The sequence below is a fragment of the Pristiophorus japonicus genome, chromosome 10, assembly GCF_044704955.1.
Source record: "Pristiophorus japonicus isolate sPriJap1 chromosome 10, sPriJap1.hap1, whole genome shotgun sequence".
Lineage (NCBI taxonomy): Eukaryota > Metazoa > Chordata > Chondrichthyes > Pristiophoridae > Pristiophorus > Pristiophorus japonicus.
This window is the reverse complement of record NC_091986.1, coordinates 45,310,592-45,335,746: the sequence shown is the minus strand read 5'-3', so window position 1 is coordinate 45,335,746 and position 25,155 is coordinate 45,310,592. Positions and strand designations below refer to the sequence as shown.

At 45.6% G+C, this 25,155-nt stretch overlaps 1 protein-coding gene across 1 annotated transcript in view; it reads right to left on the bottom strand.

Annotated features, from left to right (window-relative positions):
* Positions 1-25,155, bottom strand: part of itgbl1 (integrin, beta-like 1) — a 300,193-nt gene that overhangs the window by 103,939 nt on the left and 171,099 nt on the right. The window contains exons 4-6 of the mRNA XM_070891407.1: positions 18,233-18,355; positions 12,957-13,097; positions 11,353-11,493 (exon numbers count right to left, since the gene is read on the bottom strand). Of these exons, the coding sequence (XP_070747508.1) occupies positions 11,353-11,493; positions 12,957-13,097; positions 18,233-18,355 (405 nt within the window). The remainder of the gene's footprint in view (positions 1-11,352; positions 11,494-12,956; positions 13,098-18,232; positions 18,356-25,155) is intronic.

The following is a 25,155-nucleotide window of genomic DNA, read 5'->3' as shown; positions in this document are numbered from 1 at the left end:
ATAGCCTCTGCCACAGGGGCAGGAAACCCCGGTCTCCACCAGTTGCATTCTCTAGTGGTGCCAGTATAGGTATATACACAGTGTAAACGTTATTGATAGTACATCAGATAACAAGTCCCCATCTTATGCAACCATATAGTGACTACACAGAAAGTATATCTATAGTCTGCATATATAACATCACTCTCCCCCACCACTAGGCAACGGCAAAGGCCCTGAGTCCTGGCTAGGTGAGCTAGCAGGGGCGCAGCGCCGCTATCAGACGACTAGGACCCCGTTTGGTTGCTCTGGAACCTGCGTCCTCTCCCCCTTTGTGCCGATTACCTTTGCACTATGTGCTCTGGCTTAGCTCTCCCCAGACTTAAGTGCCAATAGCCCTTGCACCTTGGCTGTGGCTTGACTCTCTCCCTGTTAACCCCCAAGTCCTTTTGCCACAACACTGGGTGGTGGTTACTATTGTGTTCCTCACAGAGATGAGACTGCACACAGGGAGGTTAAAGTAACAGTGGCCTCAGTCTTTATTAAGACAATCCAGAGTGAGGAACAGGCCTTAGGGGCTGGCTTATATACAGTGCTCCCAAGGGATGCTGGGATCCCTTGGGACTTCAGGGGATGCACTCCTTGGTGGTGGAACATGGTTCGATGATGCAGTGGAGGTTCCAGTGGGTTCTGGGTGTGATCCATGTGTGTGTCCATGGTTACAAACATCCATTTCCCCCCCCGTCCCCACAGCGAGATCGTGCAGCAGGCCAGTTACATTAACACACAGGATCAGACACAGTGCAAATACAAAGAAAGGAAGTTACAGTTTGTATTGTGACACCTTGGTTCAGTGACTTACATTCATTACGTTTTACGGTCGTGCGCCAGGATTGGGTAGATTGCATTCATGGTTCAGTCATGGTAAGTACTGAGGTAACAGTACAGGTATGCGAGGACGCAGGTTCCAGAGCAACCGGACGGGGTCCTAGTCATCTAATAGCGGTGTTGCGCCCCCTGCTAGCGGGGTGGGCTTGGTTCGCCCACCTAGCCAGGACTCAGGGTCTTTGTCGTTGTCTAGTGGTGGGCAGAGTCACAGATGTGGGTGGCCTCCCTGTCCTCCTTTGAGGGCTGCAGAATCTTCTGCCTGCTCTCTAACGGTGTTGGGAACCTGGCTGTTCCAGGTCCCGTTTGGGGAACTCGTTTGTTCTGACCTTTCGCTCCCGGACATGGCTGAGGTAGCGACTGGGTCTGGGGCCTGCACCGTTTCCACCCGGGTGGTGGGCAACAGCGGCTGACTGCGTATATTGGCGCCGTTTTCATTTCCAGGTCTGTGGTGAACAGTGCCATCGGGTGCTTGCAGCTTGGGATAGAGCTGGGTCAGGGTATCAGGATCAGTGCCTTCACCCTCCTGAGGTCGCTGGCCTATAACTTGTGGGGACACCAGGGGCAGGGCATCAGGATCAGCGCCTTTACCCTCCCGAATTCGCTCGCTTGCTACTTTTGGGGACACTCTATTCCCGACATCTCGCAACAACATTTTGTTCTTTACCTTAGGAATAGTACCGACATCTCGCAATAACATTATGTTCACAATCTTAATTGGTTTGTTACATTGATTGCCATGCATACAATGTCTCTTTAAGTTCAGTTGGTAGCAGGTCTCCTTTAAGAGAACCCTGCTGGCTTTACCCCAATCAAATCCTTTGTTAGACACCACGTGTTGGTCCCTCAGCATTGCACCTCGTGATATGGCCGCGGCCATCTTTTTTTTCAGCCACGCTGCACCTCGCTGCAGCAGGGACGCCATCTTGCCTCTGTCTTCAAGGTCAACTGCCTTGATCCTTCTCTCCCGCGATTCTGCCACAATAGCTGGAAGAGTGCGTGTGAATTCGATCTTTCTCCCCAGGATTCCTGCCACTGGAGCTGGAAGGTACTTTTCGGTCGTTCCGGTCGGATCATTGCCATGCAGTCATGATGGACGGTCTGTGCCTCAGGTGCTGCGCTGGTCTGTTATCTGGTGCCGGCCTAAGCAAAGGTGAGATTTTGCTCTGCTTCTGAGCACGGGGGACATCGATTGCTGGAATGAAGAGGTCTTCCCATTTCCACTGGATCTTCCCCATCCACCTTCTTCCGAGTAGCGTTGGACCATCACCTGCAACAATCCACAGAGGTAACTTGTGCACGATGCCATTATGGATTACACTTACAACCGCACGACCAAGGACTGGGATTAGCTCGTTTGTGTAGGTGAGCAACTTTTCCTGTATTGGAACCAGCTCGGGTCGTTTTTTGTTCCATAGCCTCTCAAAGGCATCCTGGCTCATCACTGATTGGCTCGCACCCGTGTCCCCGCCGTTTGTCTCGACTTCCATCTTCACTGGAGGACAATCGGTGCAGGTATACACTCCATACACTTCTTCTTGGGGCTGAGCTGCCTCTCTGGCCAAATCATCATACTCCCCGCTGGATTCAAAGTCATCTACCGACTTGTCTGCTAGACGGTGAGTCATATTTCTTTTACACAAAAGCTGGAGTTGGGCCTTCGTGTTTCAGGCTTTGCAAACGTACTCAGCAAACCGACTCAGCAAACTGGTGAGTCCTATGGTTTCCTCCACAACGCCAGCATGGTGCTACTCAATTAGCACATCTCGGTGGACTCTGAGTTCTGGAACCCGGAGGTCTGTGCTCTCTGCCCTGGGCAGAGCCACGTTCTACAGTCTTGCCTGTGAAAGGCACCGTTCTGTGTACAGTACTTGCCGGGTTTGAGTCCACAGAATGAATAATTTGCTTGGTGCTGCAGGTTGAGGTCATGAACGCCTGACTGATACTGATGGCCTTCTGCAGGTTGACTGTGGTGTCGGCAGTCATCTCTCGGAGCCCTCCCGGCCCGGCTCTTTAGCTCGGGACTTTCCCATTGCTAACGCCCAAGAGAGGTGTACAACGCTTACCTTAGTGCTGCACTCCAGACTCAGAGCCCAGATGCCCAATTTTGATGATTGAGGAGAAAACTTCTATCGGGCGCTAATTTACCGCCATGCCGTCATTACCGCCCCAAAATCATCAACACCGAAAATCGAGCCCCATGACTTCAAATATATCGACAGCATGACCAAACGCCATTGTAATTGGAACATTCCTTAGCAAAGCTAAATCCAACTAAGGAGTCCAGGTGGAGTATGATTTTGCGAGGTATGTGGTAAATACTGGACCAAGCACAACAGGATGTGGGAGACTAGAGCAGAGTTCACTCCTGCTAAGTAGGCAGATAAACTAAAAGATTATTTTACACTTCGTAGATTTTCCTCTTCACTGAGCAGGAGGGAATTCGCATTTCCCACATTGGGAGGAGTAAAAAGGGGCAGAGACCTGCTTTGTTAAATCTCCACACCCCTCACCCCCACCGACACCCCTTGTCTTGCCCTGGCATTTCCTGGGGCTTCCGCAATGAGCCAGTGCATGAAGTAGGCGCTGACCTAAAGAATAGATGGTGGGTGGAGAAAGCACAGGAGATTCAGCAGCTGGCTGACAGCCATGATGTGCGAGGATTCCTCACCGCAGTCAAGTCCACCTACGGCCCAAGCACCCAAGGCCCCACCCCACTGCTGACCAAGAACGGGGAGACACTCATCAAGAACACCGAGGTAGTCAGAACCCGCTGGAAACAGCACTTCGAAGATCTCCTTAATCGACACATAAGAATTAGGAACAGGAGTAAGCCATCTAGCCCCTCAAGCCTGCTCCGCCATTCAATAAGATCATGGCTGATCTGGCCGTGGACTCAGCTCCACTTACCCGTCCACTCCCCATAACCCTTAATTCTCTTATTGGTTAAAAATCTATCTATCTGTGACTTGAATACATTCAAAGAGCTAGCCTCAACTGCTTCCTTGGGCAGAGAATTCCACAGATTCACAACCCTCTGGGAGAAGAAATTCCTTCTCAACTCGGTTTTAAATTGGCTTCCCCGTATTTTGAGGCTGTGCCCCCTAGTTCTAGTCTCCCCGACCAGTCTCAGAAACAATCTCTCCGCCTCTATCTTGTCTAACCCTTCCATTATTTTAAATGTTTCTATAAGATCACCCCTCATCCTTCTGAACTCCAACGTGTAAAGACCCAGTCTACTCAATCTATCCTCATAAGGTAACCCCCTCATCTCCGGAATCAGCCTAGTGAATCGTCTCTGTACCCCCTCCAAAGCCAGTATATCCTTCCTTAAGTAAGGTGACCAAAACTGCACGCAGTACTCCAGGTGTGGCCTTACCAATACCCTATACAGTTGCAGCAGGACCTCCCTGCTTTTGTACTCCATCCCTCTCGCAATGAAGGCCAACATTCCATTCGCCTTTCTGATTACCTGCTGCACCTGTAAACTAACTTTTGGGGATTCATGCACAAGGAGTCTGGAGGAGTCCGTGTTCCATGTTTTTATTGAGTGCACGAGGTTGCAGCCCCTGTTCCATTATTTGAAGGGGCTGCTCCTGAAATTCTGGCTGCACTTCAGTCCCACACTCCTGATCTTTGGGCACCCTGTGCGGAGGGGAGCGGGTAGGTCCGAAGGCCTCCTCGTAGGACTGCTCCTGGGCACGGCCAAGGGTGCCATCAGCCGGTCCAGGCAGCGGGCGGTCGAGGGAGTCGTTCAACCTGACTGCCTGCCTCTCTTCCGCTCTTACATCCGGTCCAGGGTGCCCTTGGAGATGGAGCACGCGGTGTCCACCGGTACGCTCGCGGCCTTCCGCGAGAGATGGGCACCGGAGGGACTGGAGTGCATCATCACGCCCGGCAACCAAATTTTAATTTGATTTTACGTTTTAAAGTTTAATTTGTTTTAATTGCAGGTGCTTTTAGTGTCCCCCTTCCCTTTTATAGGGGGCACTGGGGAAAAAAATGTGATTTTAGTGCCCAAAAAAAAAAAAAAAAAAGAAAAGAAAAACACAAAAAAAAAGGGAAAAAAAAGGGCCTTGTAAATGTCTGGTGTGTCATCCAGGTCGGGTGGCACGGTTTAATGTTTTGTTTTACAGATAAACTCCAAAAGAGTTTCATGCACAAGGATCCCCAGGTCCCTCTGCACCGCAGCATGTTGTAATTTCTCCCCATTCAAATAATATTCCCTTTTACTGTTTTTTTTCCGCAAGGTGGATGACCTCACACTTTCCAACATTGTATTCCATCTGCCAAACCTTAGCCCATTCGCTTAACCTATCAAATCTCTTTGCAGCCTCTCTGTGTCCTCTACACAACCTGCTTTCCCACTAATCTTTGTGTCATCTGCAAATTTTGTTATACTACACTCCATCCCCTCTTCCAGGTCATCTATGTATATTGTAAACAGTTGCGGTCCCAGCACCGATCCCTGTGCACACCACTAACCACCAATTTCCAACCGGAAAAGGACCCATTTATCCCGACTCTCTGCTTTCTGTTCGCCAGCCAATTTTCTATCCATGCTAATACATTTCCTCTGACTCCACGTACCTCTATTTTCTGCAGTAACCTTTTGTGTGGCACCTTTTCGAATGCCTTTTGGAAATCTAAATACACCACATCCATCGGTACACCTCTATCCACCATGCTCATTATATCCTCAAAGAATTCCAGTAAATTAGTTAAACATGATTTCCCCTTCATGAATCCATGCTGTGTCTGCTAGATTGCACTATTTCTATCCAGATGTCCCGCTATTTCTTCCTTAATGATAGTTTCAAGCATTCTCCCCACTACAGATGTTAAACTAACCGGCCTATAGTTACCTGCTTGTTGTCTGCCCCCTTTTTTAAACAGAGGCGTTACATTAGCTGCTTTCCAATCCGCTGGTACCTCCCCAGAGTCCAGAGAATTTTGGTAGATTATGACGAATGTATCTGCTATAACTTCCGCCATCTCTTTTAATACCCTGGGATGCATTTCATCAGGACTAGGGGACTTTTCTACCTTGAGTCCCATTAGCCTGTCCAGTACTACCCCCCTAGTGATAGTGATTGTCTCAAGGTCATCCCTTCCCACAATTCCTGTGACCAGCAATTTTTGGCATGGTTTTTGTGTCTTCCACTGTGAAGACCGAAACAAAATAATTGTTTAAGGTCTCAACCATTTCCACATTTCCCATTATTAAATCCCCCTTCTCATCTTCTAAGGGACCAACATTTACTTTAGTCACTCTTTTCCGTTTTATATATCTGTAAAAGCTTTTACTATCTGTTTTTATGTTTTGCGCAAGTTTACCTTCGTAATCTATCTTTCCTTTCTTTATTGCTTTTTTAGTCATTCTTTGCTGTTGTTTAAAATTTTCCCAATCTTCTAGTTTCCCACTAACCTTGGCCACCTTTTACGCATTGGTCTTTGATTTGATACTCTCCTTTATTTCCTTGGTTATCCATGGCTGGTTATCCCTTCTCTTACCACCCTTCTTTTTCACTGGAATATATTTTTGTTGCGCACTATGAAAGAGCTCCTTAAAAGTCCTCCACTATTCCTCAAGTGTGCCACCGTTTAGTCTGTGTTTCCAGTCTACTCTCGTCAACTCTGCCCTCATCCCACTGTAGTCCCCTTTGTTTAAGCACAGTACGCTCGTTTCTGACACAACTTCCTCATCCTCAATCCGTATTACAAATTCAACCATACTGTGATCACTCATTCCGAGAGGATCTTTTACTAGGTGATCGTTTATTTTTCCTGTCTCATTACACAGTACCAGATCTAAGATAGCTTGCTCCCTTGTAGGTTCTGTCTTTGACATGATAATCCTCGATTCCAACCCATAGCATGCTACCCGCCACCATCTCAGCAAAACCCCAGCCCTGCACGAGGTAGAAAAGGCCATCCGTCAGTTCAAGAACAACAAGGCAATGGGAGTGAATGGAATCCCCGCTGAGGCACTAAAGTATGGCGGAGAGGCACTATTGGCATGACTGCATGACCTCATCTCTCTCATCTGGAAGGAGGAGAGCATGCCAGGAGATCTCAGAGATGCAGTAATCGTGACCATCTTTTAAAAAGGAGACAAGTCTGACTGTGGCAACTACAGATGAATGTCCATGTTGTCAGCCACTGGGAAAGACATTGCTGGAATCCTCCTCAACCAACTTCTCCCTGTGGCTGAGGAGTTCCTTCCGAAGTCACAGTGCGGATGCTGTCCACTACGGTGTGGCAACTGCAAGAGAAATGCAGGGAACAGCACCAACCCTTGTACATGACCTTCTTTGACCTTACAAAGGCCTTTGACACTGTTAACCGCGAGGGACTATGGACCGTCCTCCTCCATTTCGGCTGCCCCAAAAAATTTGTAGCAATCCTCCGCCTGCTCGACATACAAGCCATGATCCTGACCAACGGATCCACCATAGACCCAATCAACGTCTGGACCGGGGTCAAGCACGGCTGTGTCATCGCGCCAAACCTCTTCTTGATCTTCCTCGCTGCCATGCTCCATCTCAGTCAACAAGCTCCCCGCTAGAATGGAACTAAACTATAGAACCAGTGGGAACCTGTTCAACCTTCGTCGTCTCCAGGCCAGATCCAAGACCGTCCCAACCTCTGTCATCGAATTACAGTACGCTTGCTTCTGCGCACATTCAGAGGCTGAACTCCAAGTCATAGTCAACATCTTTATCAAGGTATACGAAAGCATGGGCCTTACACTAAACATTCGTAACACATAGGTCCTCCACCAACATGACCCCGCCACACAGCACTGCTCCCCAGTCATCAAGATCCACGGCGCGGCCCTGGACAATGTGGACCACTTCCCATACTTCGGGAGCCTATTATCAGCAAGAGCAGACATCGACGACGAGGTTCAACACCCTCTCCAGTGCACCAGCGCAGCCTTCGGCCGCCTGAGGAAGAAAGTATTCGAATCAGACCCTCAAATCTGGCACCCAGCTTATGGTCTACAGGGCTGTAGTGATACCTGCCCTCCTGTATGGCTCAGAGATGTGGACCATATACAATAGACACCTCAAATCGCTGGAGAAATACCACCAACGATGTCTCCAAAAGGTCCTGCGAATTTCCTGGGAGGTCAGAAGCACCAATGTCAGTGTCTTCGATCAGGCCAACATCCACATCATCGAAGCTCCGTTGGGCGGGCCACATTGTTCGCATGCCCGACACAAGACTACCAAAGCAAGCGCTCTACTCGGAACTCCTACACGACAAGCGAGCCCCAGGTGGGCAGAAGAAACGTTTCAAGGACACCCTCAAAGCCTCCTTGATTAAGTGCAACATCCCCACTGACACCTATGAGTCCCTGGCCAAAGACGGCCCTAAGTGGAGGAAGAGCATAAGAGCATAAGAACATAAGAACATAAGAATTAGGAACAGGAGTAGGCCATCTAACCCCTCGAGCCTGCTCTGCCATTCAACAAGATCATGGCTGATCTGGCCATGGACTCAGCTCCACTTACCCGCCCGCTCCCCGTAACCCTTAATTCCCTTATTGGTTAAAAATCTATCTATCTGTGCCTTGAATACATTCAATGAGCTAGCCTCAACTGCTTCATTGGGCAGAGAATTCCACAGATTCACAACCCTCTGGGAGAAGAAATTCCTTCTCAACTCGGTTTTAAATTGGCTCCCCCATTTTTGAGGCTGTGCCCCCTAGTTCTAGTCTCCCCGACCAGTGGAAACAACCTCTCTGCCTCTATCTTGTCTATCCCTTTCATTATTTTAAATGTTTCTATAAGATCATCCCTCATCCTTCTGAACTCCAACGAGTAAAGACCCAGTCTACTCAATCTATCATCATAAGGTAACCCCCTCATCTCCGGAATCAGCCTAGTGAATCGTCTCTGTACCCGCTCCAAAGCTAGTATATCCTTCCTTAAGTAAGGTGACCAAAACTGCATGCAGTACTCCAGGTGTGGCCTCACCAATACCCTGTACAGTTGCAGCAGGACCTCCCCTGCTTTTGTATTCCATCCCTCTCGCAATGAAGGCCAACATTCCATTCGCCTTCCTGATTACCTGCTGCACCTGCAAACTAACTTTTTAGGATTCATGCACAAGGACCCCCAGGTTCCTCTGCACCGCAGCATGTTGTAATTTCTCCCCATTCAAATAATATTCCTTTTTAATGTTTTTTTTCCCAAGGTGGATGACCTCACATTTTCCGACATTGTATTCCATCTGCCAAACCTTTGCCCATTCGCTGAACCTATCCAAATCTCTTTGCAGCCTCTCTGTGTCCTCTACACAACCCGCTTTCCCACTAATCTTTGTGTCATCTGCAAATTTTGTTACACTACACTCTGTCCCCTCTTCCAGGTCATCTATGTATATTGTAAACAGTTGTGGTCCCAGCACCGATCCCTGTGGCACACCACTAACTACCGATTGCAAACCTGAAAAGGACCCATTAATCCCAACTCTCTGCTTTCTGTTAGTTAGCCAATTCTCTATCCATGCTAATACATTTCCTCTGACTCCGCATACCTTTATCTTCTGCAGTAACCTTTTGTGTGGCACCTTATCGAATGCCTTTTGGAAATCCAAATACACCACATCCATCGGTACACCTCTATCCACCATGCTCATTATATCCTCAAAGAATTCCAGTAAATTAGTTAAACATGATTTCCCCTTCATGAATCCATGTGCTTCTGCTTGATTGCACTATTCCTATCTAGATGTCCTGCTATTTCTTCCTTAATGATAGCTTCAAGCATTTTCCCCACTACAAATGTTAAACTAACCGGCCTATAGTTACCTGCCTTTTGTCTGCCAACTTTTTTTAAACAGAGGTGTTACATTAGCTGCTTTCCAATCTGATGGTACCTCCCCAGAGTCCAGAGAATTTTGGTAGATTATAACGAATGCATCTGCTATAACTTCCACCATCTCTTTTAATATCCTGGGATGCATTTCATCAGGACCAGGGGACTTGTCTACCTTGAGTCCCATTAGCCTGTCCAGCACTACCTCCCTAGTGATAGTGATCATCCGGGAGGGCGCTGAGCACCTCGAGTCTCGAGCGGAAGGAACGTGCGGCAAACCAGTTCCACCCACCCTTTCCTCCAATGACTATCTGTCCCACCTGTGTCAGAGACTGTAGTTATCATATTGGGCTGTTCATTCACCTGAGAACTCACTTTTAGAGTGGAAGCAAATCTTCCTCGATTTCGAGGGACTGCCTATGATGATGAGGCACTGATCAGTGTACCTAATTTAATGACGATGGAGATGGGGCATTCCATTGAATTCCATAGATGTACAGCACAGAAACAGTCCATTTGGCCCAACTGGTCTCTGCTAGTGTTTATGCTCCACACGAGCTTCTCCTATCGCACTTCATCTCACCCTATCAGCATACCCTTCTATTCCTTTCTCCCTCATGTGTTTATCTAGCTTCCCCTTAAATGTATCTGTGCTATTCGCCTCCACCACTCCCTGTGGTAGTGAGTTCCACATTCTCACCACTCTCTGGATGAAGATGTTTCTCCTGAATTCTTTATTGGATTTGTTGGTGACCATCTTATATTGATGGCCCCTAATTTTGACCCCCAGCCTCAACAGCTTTTTGAAGGAGGCAGTTCCAGATTTTCACGATCCTTTGTGTGAAGAAGTGCTTCCTGACATCACTCATGAACGACCTGGCTCTAATTTTAAGGTTCAAAACTGAGACTGAGAGATTTTTGTTGGGTAAGGGTATTAAGGCTTGCGGAACCAAGACGGGTAGATAGACTTACAGTACAGATCAGCCGTAATCTAATTGAATGGCGGAACAGGCTCGAGGAGCTGAATGCCATCCTTCTGATCCTGTGTTCCTTCTGATTGCTTCTCTCCAGAAGCAGCTAGAAGCTGCATCTGAAATTCTTGTGGCACATACAAATGGCCCATGCGGAATAATAACCACAAGCAGCTACTTCTGCTGTCGCACAGCGGAGGTGCACTGTACCTATCAAGTGCCCAGAGGATGTTCGATCGAAGAAAAGCGATATTGCATTAAAATCAGATTTTTTAAATATTGCCAATAAAAACAGAAAATACTGGAAACACGCAAGCAGCATTTGTGGAGAGAGAGTTAACGTTTCAGGTCGATGAATTTTCATCCAAACTTGAATAAGTTAGAGATACAACAGGTTTTTAAGCAAGTACAGCGGCAGGGAAAGGGGGAGGGGAGGAAAAAACAAAAGGGAAAGTCTGTGATAGGGTGGAAGGCAGGAATGATTAAATGACAAAAGGGAAGATGGTGGGAGCCAAAAGTGGGTTGTAGTGGGACAAGTAAAAAAACAAAGGATGGGTCCAGAGGAGGTGTAAATGGTTACAGCAGCTTTGCAGAGGGGGAGGAAAGCACAGAAAATCTGGCAAATCCATCGCCAACTTGTTTTAAAGTGAAAATCTGCCACAAAGCTGAGCATTATAGAGTCTGTTTACCTGAACAGAAGTTATCAGAGTATCTGTCATATACAGCATGGCAGTCTCTCTCATCGCACTCGCAGGTTGCCCCGTGAATGTCACCATATTCCCCACTGGGATCCAGGTCGTAGCATGTACACTCACCGCAAATGCAATTCCCTGAAGAGAAATCACAGCAGGACATGACAAGGGTGTATTATACCGTGCTATGTAATCCGTGCGCGGGGGGTGTAAATTATATTCATTATGTAGTCACTGGAAGTACAGTTCCTTTCTCATCCTCCCATCGCAACCTCTTGTTGAAGTGGTGTACTTGTTCTGATAAAAACCAGCAACAAACCATCTGATCCCCAAAAGATCCCTGAAGGATATGATTTCTGGGTAAACTTTACTTCCATCACATTGAAGTATTAAACATTTCAGATGATTGCTTTTAATTCATTAGTACTGTGTGTAACACTTCTATCTTTGATTAATTTTTGCACACTGGCCTTAGAAATTGGCTCATGCCATCTCCATTTTTCAGGAGTAAAACGGGCTCCTAAAGGGTCCAATATGGCAGGTAGTGTGTGCTCACTCATTCCACCCCGCGATCGTGCCACCTGCCATATTGGAGCAGGGTCCCCTGCAGGCACCCAGAGCGTGCACGCCAGCAGCATTTAAAAGCCTCACTGTAATATTTAAATATGATTTACATTTGTTGTAGGGGCCCTTTGGTGAAAATGGCCATCCACAAGCTCCTGATTCACCACGTGATGAATGTGCCCAGAAAATCACAGCATTAAGAGACAGCAAGGATCGTGCCCCAGAGCGCCGTTTAAAGGTCTCATCCGCCCCATACAGCTTGGTCGCCTGCTGAGTGTTTCCAGCATTTTCTGTTTTTATTTCCTTTTTAATCACACAAGCCGTGAGAGTTAAGAAGCAGAAGATCATATTGCTACACTCCCTCCAGAAGATCCTTTATTAACTGACAAGACGAGCGTCCTCACTAATCCAGCGCGGTATCAGGCGGGAAAGTCACTTTGCACCCTTGATTTGTGTTCATCCAAGCAAAACTGGGCATCAACGGTGCAGTTTAGACTCCAGTAATATAATATAAGTGACTGCTGGCTCAATGAGGTGATTTTAAACAGGGCTTGAATCAGCCTATAATTGACACAAGCATTTTCAGACCAGGCTCTGGGCAATTTTTTTTTGTGTTATGCCATGACTACGCACTTTTAAGTTGGGGAGCCCACAAGCCCTGGATTTCTGATTGAATTATTGGATTGTGGCCAGCACAGGAACATTCTCAATTTTAACTGTCATTCTGAGGCAGCCAAGTAGAACAGCTACTGAAATGATGCTCTCTCTTTCTCTCTTTTTCCAATTCTTTGCATTCAGCACATCTTTTTTTAAAAGAAAAACAAAAATACATCAGCTGTCCCCCAGTGAAGTGGGCTTTGAAACATTCCAGTTTAGTAATACTGAGTCATAAGGAGGCACAGAGTAATATCTGCTTCCTCCTGCATTCGGGAGTGTCCCCATCATACATAAGCGAAGCAATCACAGCAGAAGTGGACAATGTAATTTGTCTTTGTCATTAACAATTTTTGGCATTTGAACTGTTTTGAACGACAGACCTCTGTTACTGCAGATCTTGCCATCGCGTGACGTGCATTTCCTTTTGCTCTCCCACGGGGTAATGTCACACTGGAATTCACATTTATCGCCATGCCAACCAGGCATACAGTAGCAGTTACCACAGTAACACTTTCCATGGCCTTAAACCACAAGAAATATCAGGTAAAGCAATGAAATCACAATGCAAGAATATTTCAGCAATATTTAACTGCCATTTTTGTTTTGCGTAATGATTTCTTTGTGAGTAATTTCAAAGTAATTCGACATACTTCTAGACAGATGTTATCTTCGGCATATCAAATAGTTTCTATTTCTTGCACAAACACAGGTTTCTAATGTCAAGAAATTCCCCACACATAATCTAATTATTTCACAGAAGTGGGTACAAAGATTTAATTAAAGATAAATCCTGATTCAGCCTTGCAGTTGCCAGATAGCTGTCTGAACTAAGTGACCTGTTTAGCCGACAAGTGAAATAGATCGTGAATCTTAGTCAGAATGGAAATAGAATAGGATGCTTGGTTTATGCATTGTACCAAAAGGATTTAAAATAGTTCTGCAGAACCTTAAAATATATTACTGAGAGTCCCAACTACCTCTATCATAATTTTGAAAAATGTTTCTTACTTAATTAAAAAGTTTCAGTGGATCATGTAACAAAAACAACTTGAATTTAAATAGCGCCTTTGACAGAAAAACGTTCCAAGATGCTTCACAGGAGACAAACGGAAAAAGACAAGGCATCGATCCAATGGAGATCTTAGGAGGAGGGATGACCAAAAGCTTGGTCAAAGAGGTGGGTTTATGCTTTGTACCAAAAGGATGCAAAGGGAAACATATAGACAAAGTGAGTGGGCAGAAAGGTGGCAGATGGAGAATAATGTAGGGAAATGTAAGGTTATTCACTTTGGTAGGAAGAATAGAAAAACAGAATATTTTTTAAATGGTGAGAAACTTTTAAATGTCGGTGTTTAGAGAGATTTGTATGTCCTCATGCAAGCAACAGAAAGCAAGCATGCAGGTACAGCAAGCAATAAGGAAGGCAAATGGCATAAGAACATAAGAACATAAAAACATAAGAAATAGGAACAGGAGTAGGCCATAAGGCCCCTCGAGCCTGCTCCGTCATTCAATATCATGGCTGATCTGATTATGGACTTAGCTCCACTTCCCTGCCCGCTCTCCATAACCCCTTATCCCCTTATCGCTGAAGAAACTGTCTATTTCTGGCTTAAATTTATTTAATGTCCCAGCTTCCATAGCTCTCTGAGGCAGTGAATTCCACAGATTTACAACCCTTTGAGAGAAGAAATTTCTCCTCATCTCTGTTTTAAATGGGCGGTCCCTTATTCTAAGATCGTGCCCTCTAGTTCTAGTCTCCCCCACCAGTGGAAACATCCTCTCTGCATCCACCTTGTCAAGCCCCCTCATAATCTTATACATTTCGATAAGATCACCTCTCATTCTTCTGAATTCCAATTAGTAGAGGCCCAACCTACTCAACCTTTCCTCATAAGTCAACCCCCTCATCACCAGAATCAACCTAGTGAACCTTCTCTGAATTGCCTCCAAAGCAAGTATATCCTTTTGTAAATATGGAAACCAAAACTGCACGCAGTATTCCAGGTGTGGCTTTACAGCTGTAACAAGACTTATCTGCTTTTATACTCCATCCCCTTTGCAATAAAGGCCAAGATTCCATTGGCCTTCCTTATCATGGCATGTTGTCCTTTATTGCAAGGGGGTTGGAGTATAAGAATATGGAAGTCTTACTACAATTGTACTTGGTGAGACCACACCTGGAGTACTGTGCACAGTTTTGGTCTCCTTATCTAAGGAAGGATATACTTGCCTTGGAGGCAATGAAGGCTCACTAGATTGATTCCTGGGATGAGAGGGTTATCTTATGACAAGAGATTGTGTAGAATGGGCCTATACTCTCTGGAGTTTAGAAGAATGAGAGGCGTTTTCATTGAAACATACAAGATTCTGAAGGGGATTGACAGTGTAGATGCTGAGAGGTTATTTCCCCTGACTGGAGAGTCCAGAACTAGGAGTCACAGTCTCAGGATAAGAGGTAGGCCATTTAAGACAGAGATGAGGAGAAATTTCTTCACTCAGAGTTGTGAATCTTTAGAATTCTCTACTGCAGAGGGCTATGGATGCTGAGTCTCTGAGTATATTTGAGGCTCATTTAGATAGATTTTTGGAGTCTAGGGGAATCAAGGGATATGGGGATCAGGTGGCTAAAGTGGAGTTGAGGTCGATGATCAGCCATGATCTTATTGAATGGCAGAACAGGCTCGAGGGGCCGTATGGCCTACTCCTGCTCCTATTTCCTATGTTCTTATATTCTTATGTTTTCGGAAGGGTTTGAAAAGAGGCGAGGGGAGTGGAGAGACGGACGGAATTAGGAATGGATCTCAGCCTGTCTGGCAATACATGCCAATGGCTTGGCTGTCAATGGAGGACCAAAGGAGGGAGTGCACAAGAGGCTAAGAGTTAAAGGAATTTGTGTGAGTTCTAGCACTGCACGAGATTACAGATATAGGCTATGGAAAGATTTAGATATGAGGATGAGAATTTTACATTTCAGCTGTCGGGGGAAATGAAGCCAATATAGATCAGTAAGAAAGAGAAAACTTGCCTTTACATAACACCTCTCACAATCGCAGAATGCTCCAAAGTGCAAATAAAATACTTTACAAAATGGAGCCAATTTGTGCACAGCAAGCTTGCACAAACAGCAATGTGATAATGACCAGATAATCTGTTTTAGTTATGTTGATTGAGGGATAAATATTGGCCAGGACACTGGGGATAACTCCCCTGCTCTTCTTCGAAATAGTGCCATTGGATCTTTTATGTACACCTGAGTGAACAGATGGGGCCTGGGTTTAAAGTCTCATCCAAAAGTCGGCACCTCTGACAGTACCGCACTCCCTCAGTCGTGCACGGGGAGTGTCAGCCTAGACTCTGGAGTGGGACTTGAAGCCATGACCTTCTGACCCAGAGGCAACAGCACTACCCACTGAGCCACAGCTGACAGTCAAGTGACATGTGGAACAATACAATTCAGATTCCACTGAGATTTGAACTCTGTAAGAACAGGGCTGATAAGCGATAGGTTCAGGATAGAGTACGGGCAGCAGAATTTTGGATCTGCTGAAGTTTACAGAGGATGGAGCAGGGGAGGCCAGCCAGGAGAGCATTGGAATAGTCGGGTCTGGTGGTGACAAAGGCACGGATGAGGGTTTCAGCAATTGACCAGTTTCACAAAACTATAGACCAGTTAGCCTAACATCTGTCATTGGGAAAATGCTAGAGTCCATTATTAAGGAAGTAGTAGCAGGACATTTAGAAAATCATAATAGAGTCAAGCAGAGTCAGCATAGTTTTATGAAAGGGAAATCATATTTAACAAATTTGGTGGAGTCCTTTGCAGATGTAATGAGCAGGATGGATAAAGGTGAACTAGTAGATGTAGTGTATTTGGATTTCCAGAAGGCATTCAATAAGGCGCCACATAAGAGGTTATTCCATAAGATAAAAGCTCACAGGGTTGGGGGTAATATGTTAGCATGGATAGAGAATTGGCTAACTAAGAAAACAGAGAGTCAAGATAAATGTGTCATTTTCAGGTTGGCAAACTGTAATTAGTGGGGTGCGAAAGGGATCAGTGCTGGGGCCTCAACTATTTACAATCTATATTAATGAATTGGATGAAGTGTAATGTAGCCAAATTTGCTGATGATACAAAGATAGATGGGAAAGCAAGTTGTGAGGAGGATGCAAAGAATCTGCAAAGGGATATAGATAGGTTAAGTGAATGGGCAAAAATTTGGCAGATGGAATATAATGTGGGAAAATGTGAAGTTATCCACTTTGGTAGGAAAAATAAAAAAGCAAATTACCTTTTAAATGGGGAGAGATTACAAAATGCTGTGGTACAGAGGGATCTGGGGGTCCTTGTACATGAAACACATAAAGTTAGCATGCAGGTACAGAAGTAATTAGGAAGGAAAATGAAATATTGGCCTTTATTGCAAGGGATATGGACTATAAAAGTAGGAAAGTCCTGCTACAACTGTACAGGGCATTGGTGAGACCACATCTGGAGTACTGCGTACAGTTTTTGGTCCCCTTATTTAAGGAGGGATATACTTGCATTGGAGGCAGTTCAGAGAAGTTTGATGCGGTTGATTCCTGAGATGATGGGGTTGAATTATGAGGAAAGATTTGAGCAGCTTGGGCCTATACTCCTTGGAGTTTAGAAGAATGAGAGGTGATCTTGTTGAAACGTATAAGATTCATAAGGGGGCTTGACAGGGTAGATGCAGAGAGGATGTTTCCCCTCCTGGGGGAATCTAGAACTAGGGGGCATAGTTTCAGAATAAGGGGTCGCCCATTTAACAGAAACCAGAAGAAATTTCTTCTCTCAGAGGGTCGTGAACCTTTGGAATTCTCTGCCCCAGAGAGCTGTGGAGGCTGGGTCATTGAATATATTTAAGGTGGAAATCGACAGATTTTTGAACGAGAAGGGAGTCACGAGTTATGGGGAGCGGGTGGGGAAGTGGAGTTGAGGCCAAGATCAGATCAGCCATGATCTTATTGAATGGCGGAGCGGGCTCGAGGGGCCGAATAGCCTAATCCTGCCCCTATTTCTTATGTTCTTATGATGGGCTGAGGCATGGGGGCAGAGACATGCGATGTTATGGAGGTGGAAGTATGCGATCTTTATGATGGAGAGAATATAGAATGTGGAGGATATGTAAGATGAAATACAAATCTGGTAGCATTTTGTTTTTATTTCACCAATTTAAAAACATATATATATATTTATACCTGAGCGTCAAGCAAAACATTTAAAGGGGAAGAATAATGGAAAGCATTTACAAGAACTTTATCGTAACCATACAATCTTTGAAAAATGGCCCCAGTGGTTAGAGGATCAGATGGAAGGAATGGACCATTTCTCTATGTACTAACTTTATAATTGATCAGGGCCTAATATTTGGTAGGGTTTTGTAGAGGAACACAATTTTTAAAAGATTTCTTATTTGCAACAAACATAACATAAACTTATCTTCAATAAGTTCAATCTCTATCTTATCCACTTCTGATCCTTTCAAAGTAACAACAGGAAGCTTGAGGCAAGTTTGATAAAATATCACGTGAAAGTTTTAATTATTAGCACCATTGAAAGTTTCTATTGCTGTTTTGGTAAGTACTGTGGAATGCAGCAACTGTTAATATGAAATAAATCTGTGCGCACCTCCGCAAATGTCACCAGTTTCATCGTCAATACAATTCTCGTCGTTGCACTCACAAAACTTTCCATAAATCAGTTTGTCATTTCCAGAATTGTTGCAGATGCACCTCCCGCAGTGACATGTGCCTATAAAATGTGAAAAACAAGGGTCACTTAGTATCTGGCAATACGTTGACATTGCTCGCATCAATTCCATTGTCTCACCAGCCTTGCATCATAAAATAGATAGGTTTGGTTTGTTTAATTATAAAAGATATTAGCAATTAGAATCCTACAACACAATCCTCAATGCATTTCCTCCTCTCTACGTTATAATAAAGATTCATTGCACTGTCTCCGACTCTAACTCATTCTTTCTTAGAATCGAACACTAATAAATCCAAGAAGCAAATCAGGAGAAACCGAGAGGGCGGTGAGAACGTGGAATTTGCTGTCATTGGTAGTGGTTGAAGCTGGATAAACACACGAGGGAGAAAGGAATAGAAGGATATGTTGATAGGGTGAGATGAAGTAGGGTGGGAGGAGGCTCATGTGGAGCATAAACACTGGCATGGACCTGTTGGGCCAAATGGCCTGTTTCTGTGCTGTACATTCTGTGTAAAATCTTCAATTTCCTTGCAATTTCAGCCTGTCTTCCTCATACAATCCTGAGACCTTACAAATCCAAGATTCAAGGCACCTAACACTTCTAATTAATTAAGCTATTTTCTTCCTGTCTCCTCAACCATGACAGAGTCCACTATCGTCTTGTGCGCTTACCTCGTTCTTTCAATTGAAGTAAATTCTGTGAAATCCGGCTGAAACAATCTAAAGGATTCATTAATGTAATTGTTTCTGTGATGCTCATAGTTGTGTGGGATTAAACACCAGAGATCTGAATTGAAAGATCTTATCCATGATACAATAGCCCATGTCATTGAAGAACATCAGTGGAAGTCTGGAGCCTACAGTCATTGTTGATCGGACTTGCTAGTTATTCAACAAATTCACTTCTCCTGTTTGAGCTGTGAACTGCAAAGTTCCTCCTTCCTCTTTAATATTTCAATAGTAACTTTCAAAAGAGAATAGCATCTTTGCTTAAAAAGTAACAAAGATTTTCAGGACTATGTGGAAAGAGTAGGGGGAGTGCGACTAATTGGATAGCTCTTTGAGAGAGCCAGCACAGGCATGAAAGACCGAATGACCTCCTTCTCTGCTGTATGATTCTATTCTATGATTACCTGAACAGGGTGTGTAGTGTTACAATATTTCTTTTTAAATATTCATTCCTGGGATATGCATGTCGCTGGCAAGGCCAGCATTTATTACACATCCCTAATTGCCCCTTGAGAAGGAACTCCCTCCCTACAGCACTGTGAGTGTGCCTTCACCACATAGGACTGTAGCGGTTCAAGAAGGCGGCTCACTACCACTTCTTGAACTGCTGCAGTCCATGTGGTGAAGGCACTCCCACAGTGCTGTAGGGAGGGAATTCCAGGATTTTGACCCAGTGACAATGAAGGAACGGCCAATATATTTCCAAGTCGGGATGGTGTGTGACTTGGAGGGGAACTTGGAGGTGATGGTGTTCCCATGCGCCGACTACCCTTGTCCTTCTAGGTGGTAGAGGTCACGGGTTTGGGAGATGCTGCCGAAGAAGCCTAGGCGAGTTGCTGCAGTGCACCTTGTAGATGGTACACACTGCAGCCACGGTGTGCTGCTGGTGGAGGGAGTGAATGTTTAAGATGATGAGAGCAAATTGTTTACTTCAGAGTAAATTGTAAACGTACACTAAAATGCACTGTCAATATGAATCTGACATTTTTCCTCACATGAAAAATGGGAGAAATGTCTTCTAATATAACTGTGGAATACCAGAGTTTGGAAATATGTAAGTCCTAAAGATCTTATTTCATTTGTGGCAATATAAAGTTGGCAGCAAATCATAATGTACCCACCATAACAACCTTTTAATAATCTCTGGCAATTAACAAATCACGAGACAGATATAAATCTCAAAAGTTATATCAATCTTGCTGTGGCGTGCACAATCAGCTGAAAATGGTTGAACAAGCGAGAATCAATCATGATTTAGCAACAAGACATAAGGCCCAAGTTTCAACACGATAAAAAACGGGCGCCCCTCCGAGCTGGGCGCCCGTTTTTCACGCCTAAAACGGCGCCTAAAAAAAAACGTGCGATTCTGGAGCGTTCTGCAGCTCCTTGTCTGCCTGGCGCGGCACCCAGGGGGGGCGGAGCCTACACTCGCGCCGATTTTGTAAGTGGGAGGGGGCGGGTACTATTTAAGTTATTTTTTTTTCCTGCCGGCAACGCTGTGCGTGCGCGTTGGAGCGTTCACGCACGCGCAGTGTGAAGGAAACATTGGCACTCGGCCATTTTTGTAGTTTTTTGTAGCTGTTTAATTTTTGAACATTTTTTAATAAAAGCACATTGCCATCAGCACATCAGCACTTGCAGCCTTCTCACTGTCTCCTTCCCCCCTCCCCCGCGGGAAGAACGGGCGCCTCCTCCCCCCCCCCCCCCCCCGCGGGAAAGAACGGGCGCCTCCTCCTCCCCCCCCCCCGCGGGAAGAACGGGCGCCTCAGGCTGACTGCAGCATTCTCCATGCCTGAAGCACTTTCACACAGGTAGGAAGATGGTTTATTTAATCTTTTCTTTGCTTATAAATGTTTATTCAGGTTGGATTTATTTGTATAATATTTGTAGAAGTATAAATAAGGATTTATTGTAGAATTTAATGAATTCCCTTCCCCCCCGCCCCTCCCCCCCCACCTCGTTCTGGACGCCTAATTTGTAACCTGCGCCTGATTTTTTAATGTGTAGAACAGGTTTTTTCAGTTCGACAAAAATCTTCACTTGTTCCATTCTAAGTTAGTTTGGGGTACGTTTTCACTGTGGAAACTTTGAAATCAGGCGTCAGTGGCCGGACACGCCCCCTTTTGAAGAAAAAATTCTGTTCCAAAGTAGAACTGTTCTACCTGACTAGAACTGCAGAAAATAAAATGTGGAGAATTGCGATTTCTAAGCTAGTCCGTTCTCCACCAGTTGCTCCTAAAAATCAGGTGCAAATCATGTGGAAACTTGGGCCCATAGAGTTATACAGGCCCCAATATGAGCAAAGAGGCTGGGAGGGAGCGGGATGTGGGCAGTGGGTGGAGGGGGGGCAGTTTTGCAGACGAACGGGTTTTCCTCAGGTCCTGCCGAATTTAACGGACAGAGCTTATTAACATTTTTTGCCAGATTGAGAGCATGGCTGGCTATCGGATGGGTAGGTCTTCAGCACCAGGCCTCAGCCAGGGAGCAGAGAGGAGGCAGGGTGGGATTGGAAGAGTAGGAGGGAAGATCAGAGGCCTCAGAAGGGTCAACAATGACAATTTGTATTTATATAGCACCTTTAATGTAGTGAAATGTCCCAAGGGGCTTCACAGGAGTATTCTGAGATTTTTTTTAATTTGACACCGAACTGCACAAGTATAAATTAGGGCAGGTGACTAAAAGCTTGGTTAAAGAGGTAGGTTTTAAGGAGCGTCTTGAAGGAAGAAAGAGAGGTAGAGAGGAGGAGCGGTTTAGGCAGAGAGTTCCAGACCTTAGGGGCCCCGGCAACAGAAGGCACGGCCACCAATGGTTGAGCGGCTATCATCAGGGATGCTCAAGAGGGCAGAATTAGAGGAGCACAGACAGCTTCAGAGGTTGTGGGGATGGTGGGTTGGTGGGGGGGAGGAGATCAGAGGTCAAAGGGGAGATCAGAGGCCTCAGCAGGCTGGGGGGAGATCAGAAGGGTCGTGGAGGGGATGGGGGAGATTGGAAGCCAGAGGGAAGATCAGAGGCACGGTGATGTGAGTTGGAGGGGGTGAGGTTGGTGGCAGCAACCAGGGAGCACAGAGGTGGGAGGAAGGTGTAAGGTTACTAATCTTCAGAAAAGCACAGAAGGAGACCATGAACTAAAAATAGATTAATCCAAGCTTTTGGAATTTAATACAAGCTTTTGGAATTAAGCTGGACAATTAAGGACATTCTGTGGTCAGGAACCAAAACTGACTTTGTGCATAACAACAATGGAGTTGTTACATGAGGCCTGAACTTGATTGACTAGGGTGGGGAAAAACAAGCTCACTGAAGACACCAAGTTTGTAAAAAGACCAGACAACAAAGGAACCACACCAGGTGCACATTTTTGGGGAATGAGGTGTTAAGATGAGAAATCAACTTGAGCCTTGCAAACTCAGTGTGCAAATGGGAAAACAGACGAGTCCATTATTGCAGTCAATCAACTAAGGGGACCACAAAATGTATCAATGCATTCACATTATCAAAACCACAGTAGCGGGAGATCAGTCATAAGGTGAATATAAATATGCGAGCTAGAAGCAGCTCAGGAGACCACGAAGAGACCACGAGGAGATCACGAGTCGGCCAGTTCCATCAGCCGAGCCAGAAGTAGCTCAGAGGTTACTCCATCAGTCGTCCCGCATCGTTCGACAGGAAACAGAAGAGGGGTACCAAAGCAAAGTGAGGTACGGAACGTACACGGAAGGAACAGCACTGCAGAGAATGGCCAGAAGAACCAACCGGTCATGGAACCAATGACCACGAACCTACAATAGCTACAGCCAGGAAGGGTAGTTGTATGTTTTTAGCCAATTTCTCTCAGAAGTCTAGTCCTGTAGTTTTAGTCATTTTTTGTGTGTAATAAAACTGACACTGGGTTAAGCATAAATTTTGTGCCACATGTTGTCCTTTCCTACTATAAGTTCTGAGGCCTAAGGATCAGAGTAGAGTGAAAAACAAACACCCTACAAAGGGATCGGAAAGATCTGTGGGAAGGTGGGAGATTGTGGCTCGGGGGGAGATCATGGCTTGGGGGGTAAAAGGAGCTGGTAAGCTAGATCGAGCAGCTAAATGGAAAGGTGCTGACCTCCTGGACACAGCAGTCCTCGCCTCCCTTTAGCTGCTGGGTTTTCCGAGGTTTGGGAAACCAGCCGGCCAGGATTAAATGCAAACTTGAGATTAAATCTGAAGCATGCAGCCTCATTAAATGACCGACCCGACCCTGTTAAAAACGGGTTCCAGACAGGTTGGGGTCAGGTTTGAGACTCACCCAATCCAACCTCACCCATTTTTGGGTGTTACTCGCCGGGGGAGTGGGGGGGGGTGGTCCGATCCTCAGCCCCGGAGCTAAGTCGTGATCCCCGAGCCAGGCTGATGTTGGGGGGAGGTTAGGGGGGTCAGCACTCCTGCTCCTCCCAGTCCACAAGGATTGCTCCCCCGGGCTGATGGTGGGGAAGGTTGGGGGGTCAGCACGAAGCACTCCTGCTCCCCGTGGCTGGGGTGGTCTCGTTGCAGCCACCGGGAATCCCGAGCCCCAGGACCCCTGGCTGCCTGCAGGTGAAAGTAGAGGCTTCAGCCTCATTATCATATTTAAAATGCAAACCCGCCTCCTAGCAGTGGGTTGGCTGCACCCCTCCCCCTCCCCCACCCCCGCCCCGCTTGAGTGAAAGGCGAAAGTGGGCGGGTTTCACTTCACCTCACTGCTTCCCACACCCGCTCGAACCTCAAAACACTCCGGCCATTGTATAAAAACATATTGTACTGCCACAGGGATTTTACGAGAAAGGTGCCAATGATGGAGTTCAGTTACATGAAGAGACTGGAGAAGCTGGGGCTGTATGATATGTATTATATCAGAGAATGATACAGCACAGAAGGAGGTCATTTGTCCCATCATGCCTGAGCTGGCTCTTTGAAAGAGCGATCCAATTAGTCCCACTCCCCTGCTCTTTCCCCATAGCCATGTACATTTTTCCTTTTCAAGAATATATCCAACTCTCTTTTGAAAGTTACTATTGAATCTGCTTCCACCGCCCTTTCAGGCAGTGCATTCCAGATCACAACAACTCACTACGTAAACCAAATTCTCCCCATCTCCCCCTTTGGTTCTTTTGCCAATGACCTTAAATCTGTGTCCTCTGGTTACCAGCCCTCCTGCCAATGGAAACAGTTTCTCCTTATTTATTCTATCAAAACCCCCTCATGATATTAAACACCTCGATTAAATCTCCCCTTAACATTCTCTGCTCGAAGGAGAACAAGTTTAGCTAAGTATAATATGTTCACATTTTGATTTTATTTTGCAGTTCAAAAACATTGCACAATCCTATCATTAAATGACATTTAACAAGATCTTCACGAGAAAATAATTGGACTTTTCTCTCACTTGTCATTGTTTTTTTTTGCTGCTCAGATCAGTGCGAAACACAAATGAATCAACTCTTGGTTCTTTCTCTTGACATTACATCAGTTTATATTCATGTTTATAATTTTGTTAAACTTGTACAAAGATGTACAAAGACACAGAAAAGGGACAGGAAACAGGGTGAATGCCTCTCTGATTCTGGAGTTCCTGCACTTCACTGCAGTATTACTTCTGTTACTCTATCCTCTGAAAATATGGGCCCTGATGACTAGATATCACTGTAAATCCAGGGGGAAGGAGCAGGGGGAGTGGGACTAATTGGATAGCTCTTTCAAAGAACTGGCACAGGCACGATGGGCTGATTGGCTTCTTTCTGTGCTGTGTGATTCTATGATTTCAGAATAGATAATGAGCTGGGGACATGAGTTCAAATCCCACCATGGCAACAAATAAATCGGAAATTAAAAAGCTAGTATCAGTAATGGTGATCTGGGTCTCAATTTCCCCCAGTGATTTGCGCCATTTTTTTGGTGTGGGCCGCTGTTTTTGGCCTAAGTTAAAAAACCTAAGTTTTCCCGATCAATTTGCACCAGCGTAATTCAGTTACTTACAAATTTTTTAGGCACAATTTTTTTTTCAGCCAAAGGGGGTGTAATCTGCCACCCTCGCCAGTTCTGGCCAGTTAGGCAAGTTTGGCCAGCTGAGAGTTACTCCAGTTCTTCTTAGGCCAGCG